The sequence below is a fragment of the Nannospalax galili genome, unplaced genomic scaffold (genome assembly GCF_000622305.1).
Source record: "Nannospalax galili isolate Female #2095 unplaced genomic scaffold, S.galili_v1.0 scaffold186, whole genome shotgun sequence".
NCBI classification, from domain to species: Eukaryota; Metazoa; Chordata; class Mammalia; order Rodentia; family Spalacidae; genus Nannospalax; species Nannospalax galili.
The window spans coordinates 2,401,128-2,408,017 of NW_008358774.1; the positions used below are offsets into that span (position 1 = coordinate 2,401,128).

The window sequence follows — 6,890 nt, forward strand, 5'->3', positions numbered from 1 at the left end:
GGGGGGGCAAGGGGGGGCCCTTTTTCAAAAAAAACAAAAAAAAAAAAAAAAAAAAAAAGGTCTGTGTACAGTATCTGTGGGAAAAGTTGAATATTGGTATTTTGAAGATTTTAGGTTTTGACACTTGATACTACAATGCTTGAGTAAGTTATGCCAGCTTGCTAAGCCTCACTTTCCTCACGAAAACCTGGGGGAATGAGATTCTGTCGCCTCCAGAGTGATGGAAGATATTTAAAGTTTTAAAAGAAGGTATTTTTAATTTTCAGTACACTTTAAAGTAACGTTAGAATATGGAAAGGATGTAAGGGGGGATAATGAACAAATAAAGGAATATTTCTTGAGTAGGTGGTTAAAAGGTCTGAAATTCTTTCCTTTAGCAATTCTGCATTTTGACTTACTGGGAATTTGGTGAGTGAATGAAATTCTAGAAGAGAACTGAAAACATTGTGGTTGAACAAACACTGACATTTTATCCTCTTTTTCTTTCCCTCTTTAGAACCATGTCTCAAGTAGATGTGTTTCCATTTAGTTCTTTCTAAGAGGAATTATGCCACGTTGAGTGATGGTCATGCTAGCCTTCTTATTTATTTGTTTATTTATTACTTATTTATTTTTATGTGAACTGAATCAGGGTTTCACTTACTTTGCAGTGCCTTCAGTTGATGATATAACATGAAAATCCAGTTTTGATGTGGACTAGAAAGCAATTCTTAGTACTGAAACTTTGTTATTTTAAGTGTTTAGCAATGCCCAATTGCTTCATTAAAAAAAATTCTCTTGGGCTGAGGATGTAGCTTAGTTGATAGAGTGCTTGTCTAGTATGCATGAAGCCATGAGTTCAATCCCTAGGACTATGTAAACCAGGCTTTGTGACACGCCCCTATAATCCCAGCACTGGGAGGGGAGGTGGAGGCAGGAGGATCAGCAGTTCAAAGTCATCCTTGGCTACATAAGGAGTTTGAAGCTGCATGAAGCCCTATCTAAAAATTAAAATTAAAGATAAAAAAATTCTATCACTTTTCTGTTATACTGACCAGTTATAGAAAGAAATATTCTTTAATTTACCAAGATGTTATATGACAGAATGTATACCATTTTCTGTCCCAGAAAAAGCCTTTAACTAAAGAGTTGATGTAAATTGTCATTGAACTTTGGACTCAACATAAATTCAGAAATAGAATTCTGCTTTCTTGGTCCTGTAGTTAGAACTCCAACTGGGGTTGTGATTCTAGGTCTTTCCCTTTGCTGGGAATTACCATATTAAAAGGATGTTGACATCCAGGTATTGAGACCCCAGATCCCACGGAACACAATGCAAATGGAAAGATGCGATTTGACCTTTGAAAACCTCGCAAGAATATTCTGAACACCTCAGACTAGTCACAACAGGAGAGTGCACATTTAATGCAGGGTTGCTGTTGTTGTTAAAATCACAGTTGAATTTTTCAAAAAGTTGAATCTGGCTTCTGTTAGTTCATATGGAAACCATAGTTTTGGTTTGTACTCATATTAGGTGTGATTAAATTCTCACTGAGAACATTCTAGTCTTACAGTCTTCAGGGTCAGTCACGGTCAACACTTTTGTATCCATCCTCTTGTTCTGTGAGTCTTCTGCACATCAACACACGCACACACATGTCTCTCTTTACAAAAATGATAGGGATCATGTAATATAGACATCGCAGCTTGAGTGCTTTCCCCTTCCTAACAATATGTTTTGCAGTTTCCATATCCAAGTAAATTCACCACAGTTTTTTTCATGATTGTTAGTTTCTCATTGTGTGAGTCTCAGTCTGTTTAGTCATTGTGTTGGTAATGTGGCCTGCTCTTTGATTCTGACCATTTCCAACCATGTTTCAGTGAGTGTCCTTGTCTGCACGTCATTTTCTAGCACACTCTAATACCGAGCACCTAGCATTGCTGTAAAGCTGTCCTTTGAGGAGGCGAGGCTAGCCCTGGAGCAGCTGAAATGTATATAGCAAGTCTGGTGGTCAGGTCTTCATGAGTTCTGATTTTGGTCCATAGAATGAGTTTCCAGATTTATTGCTATAGTGAATGTCTCTAGATTAGTAACTTTTTTCATATTTCTCAAATGAAGGATTGATTTATTTGTACTGTCTTCTATTTTTTTTTTTTTTTCAATATAGTTCTCTATCTTTATTGATTCAACACTGCACACATGAGGGAAGCAGTGCTTTTCTGGAATAGATTGGAGTCCATCACATTTCAGATGAAGACGTAAACCCTGAAATGGGCAAGGGACTCTGACAGTCAGAACAGCTGCAGTAGGGCTCAGAGGAGCAGTCCCGCTTCACTGCAGGTTTCTGGGCAGCAATCATCCCTTCCAGGTCCTTCACTTTGTTTTCTACCATCTGAAGCTTTTTCAGAATTTTCTCTTGCAGACCCAAGGACATGAAGATATTACTGTCTTGAACATGGTGACCACTTCCATCTGGGTTGGCTAACAAAGCCTGAAAAAAGTCTGAGCCCTTTTTGTAAAGTTGGTAGAGTGTGATCACAAACACCACTATTTTCTAAAACGAAACAAGAGGAATGTTACTTGTCATTCATGTGTAGGGTCACAGGTAACTATAGACACAAAACAGAACAAAGCTCCTGCAATACCACCTTCCCTCCTTCCTGAGCCAAGCTTTCCCACTAACAAAACGTTGTCATACCCACTTTTACTCTTGATTATTGTCACAAACTGGAGTGGTAAGCAGGTCAAAGATCGAATTCTACAGTTAGTTAATAAAGAGTATATTAAATACCATTTGCTGAAAGTCTACCTATCACTTGCTAGACTCTGACAGAAGTTATCTTGCCAGTGCATAAAGTTTTTTATGCAGGAAAGCCCAGAACTAGGCAGCCATTTGGATACCTTCCAGTACAGGCTCTGTCCATGCCCAAGGTCATAGATTGGAATTGCCAGTGCATAAAGTTTTTTTATGCAGGAAAGCCCAGAACTAGGCAGCCATTTGGATACCTTCCAGTACAGGCTCTGTCCATGCCCAAGGTCATAGATTGGAACTAACAGAGCCAGAACCGAGATCCCGGAATTCTCACGAGTATGGTGGTATAAAAATTAGAATTCCCAGGGCTGGAGAGATGGCTCAGCAGTTAAGAGCACTGACTGCTCTTGCAGAGGACCTGGGTTCAATTCCCAGCATCCACATGGTGGCTATGAACTGTCCTTAACTCCAGTTCCAGGTTAGAAGGGAAAGCCCTCTTTAACCTCCATGGCATTGCATGACACAGGTGTGCTCACAAACATGCGGACAAAACACTCATACACATAAAATAAAAGTATAAAATATTTTTTAAAAAATTAGAATTCCTGACCATGGAAAAATTGTTTTCATGTGTTAAGGCAGATTCCTGCTGGGATGAGAATAAAACCAAAAATTTTGACTTCAGAACAATTCACACTGCTAGTTGAATACATGTGGGTTAAACTTTATATGTATATTATCTCCTCTAATTCTCACAACAACCCTATAAAGGAAGCATTCCTAAGAAGCCCATTTTACAGACAAGGAAACGGGCTTAGCATTTGGGAAATAAAAATTAGACTCCATTGGCCTTAAGAAAAAATAATAGAGGCAGGGCATGGTGGCACATGCCTTTAATCGCAGCACTCCGGGAGGCAGAGGCAGGCAAAACATCTCTGTGAGTTGAAGGCCAGCCTGGTTTACACAGTTATTTCCAGGCCAGCTTGGGGCTACAGGGAGACTCTGTTTCAATGCCGGTGCCAGCCAGCCAAAATGGACAGTACCTGAAAGGGGGAGTGAGGATTGAAAGAAAGGAAAGGAGACAGAAAAGACGCTTCTTGGGAGGGCTCACAGTGAATACTGCAGCCCCAATTTATTTCAGTTCTGCCTTTTTGTACGGAAGAACTCAATTAGTTACAACTGCTGTATTTCATAATGAGTTCCAGGCCAGTTGGCGCTACAGGAAGACCTCGTCTCAAAAAAGACTAAAAAAAAAAGAAAAAAAAAAAGAACTTGGAACCAAAATTACTTCCCTTCCAAAGTGGAGCTAACCTGTCCCCATTACTATGCAGAGTTTCAGAAATGAAAATAGAAGGTGTTAAGGTAGATAGCTCCGCCCCCTCACCAATAGGGTCCCAAGGACTTCTCAAGCTCCTGAGAAAAGGAAACTGAGCTGATAAACACCTTGGTCTTTGAAGTCAAGAGAAGCAGACTTTTCTCCACTGTTTGGCCAACACAGCAGGCTTCCCCTTTGATCTCTAAAGAGAACAGGTTTTAACAGTCCTGCTCCCCTACTCCCCCCTACCGCCCAACTTTTAAAAAAAATACATCTTCCCGCCTTCCCTTTAAAAGACCCCAGCTCATGACCTGGGTAGACATTTTCCCTGCCCAGAAGGGAATCTGTCCCATGTGTTCCTTTGCTAATAAACTCTGCTTTCTCCTGATCAACCCTATTGATCAAATACATCTTCCCACCTTCTGCAGGAAGCCGAAGCCTCCCCCTTAAAAGACCCCAGCTCATGACCTGGGTAGACATTTTCCCTGCCCAGAAGGGAATCTGTCCCATGTGTTCCTTTGCTAATAAACTCTATTCCGATGGACTTTTATGTGTCCTGGTGCTTCCTCCTGATCAACTGGATTCATCCATAGGCTACTTTTAATCTATCAGAAGGTGCATTAAACCATGAATCCTAAACAATAGTTAACACATGAAAAAGTGAAAGCTACAAAATAATCCAGTAATAACTTCTCTGTGTACTCATCAAACAAACCATCCTTTAACAAAGCCTTTAACTTCAGCACTTGGGAGACAGAGGCAAGAGGATATAGGAGTTTGAGGCTAGCACGGTCTACATAGTGATTTCCAAACTCACCAGGGCTACATAGTGAAACTATGTCTCAAAATAAATAAAAACGCCTCATGCTCATCTTGGTATGTGTCTATAATCCCAACACTTGGGAGATGAAGGAGGAAGATAAGGAGTTCAAGGTCAGCCTCCATTACCTAGTAGGTCTAGGCTACATGAGACCTTCTCAGCAAAACAAAACAACAACAAAAATCCAGCACTTTTAAAATTCTATCCCCTTAAATTTCCACTGAGCTTCAATTTTGGCACCTCAGTTCCTTCATCTCATGTGAAAATAAACTACCAGTTTCATGGAGCTATTGGGATTCCCCAAAACACTTGAGACTATGTTGTTATTATTATTATTATTATTATTTGGTCTTTTTGAGACAGGGTCTCTCTCTGTAGCCTCAACTGGCCTCTAACTCAGAGAACCCCCTGCCTCTGCCTCCCAAGTCCTGGGATTAAAGGCATGCACTACTGTGCCTGGCTTTGAGACTATATTATAAATAAGTTATAATGAGGATGATGATTGGGGATGGGGATTAAACAGAACTATATAAATTCCAAATGTTTCTCATAATCCCAAGCCAGTTAAAGTCCTATCATTCCCAAAAACTCCTGTATATTTATGGAGGCTTATCTTGTTAAAACACAATAATGAAAACATTCAACAACAATATGTAGTTTCCTTATCAGTTAAAAGAAAGGGCAAAAACCGGGTGAGGTGGCTTATGCCTTAAGTCCCAGTATGTGGGAGGAGAGACAGGTAGATAGAGCTCTGTGAGTTGAAGGCAAGCCTGGTCTACATAGTGAGCTCCAGGCCAGCTGAAGCTATAGGGAGATACTCTCAAAAAGACTAAAATAACAACAACAAAAAACTAGGTAGCAGAAATACAGAAGAGAACCAACCAGAAAGGAATTTGTAGCCAGGCATAGTGGTATGTACCTGTTATCCCAGCACTTGGGGTGGGATTGGAGGTAAGGGCTGAATGAAGCATGAATTTGAGGCTAGCCTCATTCTACAATCAGTTCAAGGCTCCCTTGAGCTTCACATTTAGTTCCTGTCTTAAAACACCAAAACCAAATACCAACACCACTCCCCCACCCCAAAGAAACCTATTTAAATTAAAAATACAACCTGAATTGACCGAACACTTCTTTTCCATAAGGCAAATAATCCTAAGACCAACAAAGTCAAAAAAGAAATCCCTAGGATGATTTGCACAGCTGAAGCAAGATTATCTAGAATCCCCGAATTTGTTGGCTGAGGCACAGTAGTCTCTCCTATAAAAGTTGCTTGTAGCCAAGTCCATGCTGAGCTTTGAGCGAGAGCATTTAAGAGGTTGTCCCAGGAAGAAGATGAAGATGGAGATGTTGGCATTTTTAAAACAGCAGCTCCAGGAACTACATGTGCAGAGGCTTCAGGAATCTCGACATGAATTAAGGAGAGTGGTCCGGGAGCTTAAGCGTTCCGGAGACATTGTGAGCTGTGCTTTGTGAGGTCACTATTCCAAAGGCCCAGTCAGCTTCCCTTTCACTAGTGACTCTTCTCAGTCAAAATCAATCAGGCACTAGCTTGTTTTCAGTTCATTCACATTTTCTCTGACCTTTGGTTAGTCCCAGTTCTAGCACAGCACTGTTCAACAGCACTTTCTTCAGTGATGAAAATGTTCAGTATCTGCCACGTCCAATGCAGTAGCCAATTGTCACTTAGAAATATGGATACTTGGGGCTGAGGATGTAGCTCAGTTAAGTGTGCTCACCTGTCATGTACAAAGACCCAGATGTGATCCCCAGTACTACAGAAACTGGGCATAGTACCACTGTAATCCCAGCAGTAAGGAGGTAAGAGTCAGCAGAATCAGTTTAAAGTCATCCTAGGTTATATAAAGATTTCAAGGCCAGTCAGGGCTACACAATACCCTGTCTCAAAACAACAAAATGTAGGTTGTTGCAGAAGTACTGAATTTTACATTGTTTTTGATTTGATTTTTTTTTTTTTTTTTTGGTTTTTTAAAAAAGGGTCCCCCTGTAGCCCCACCTGGTCTGG

General features: G+C 40.5%; 2 protein-coding genes across 4 annotated transcripts in view; one reads left to right on the top strand and one right to left on the bottom strand.

The window, feature by feature from the left end:
• Nhsl1 (NHS like 1) overlaps positions 1-6,890 on the top strand; it is a 271,008-nt gene that overhangs the window by 27,552 nt on the left and 236,566 nt on the right. The window lies entirely within an intron of this gene.
• Positions 2,155-6,484, bottom strand: Tmco2 (transmembrane and coiled-coil domains 2). Its single transcript, XM_008822036.3, has 2 exons — positions 5,979-6,484; positions 2,155-2,534 (listed from the first exon to the last, which is right to left on the bottom strand). The coding sequence occupies exons 1-2, from the start codon at positions 6,219-6,221 to the stop codon at positions 2,220-2,222; spliced, it is 558 nt and encodes a 185-aa protein (XP_008820258.1). The 5' UTR covers positions 6,222-6,484; the 3' UTR covers positions 2,155-2,219.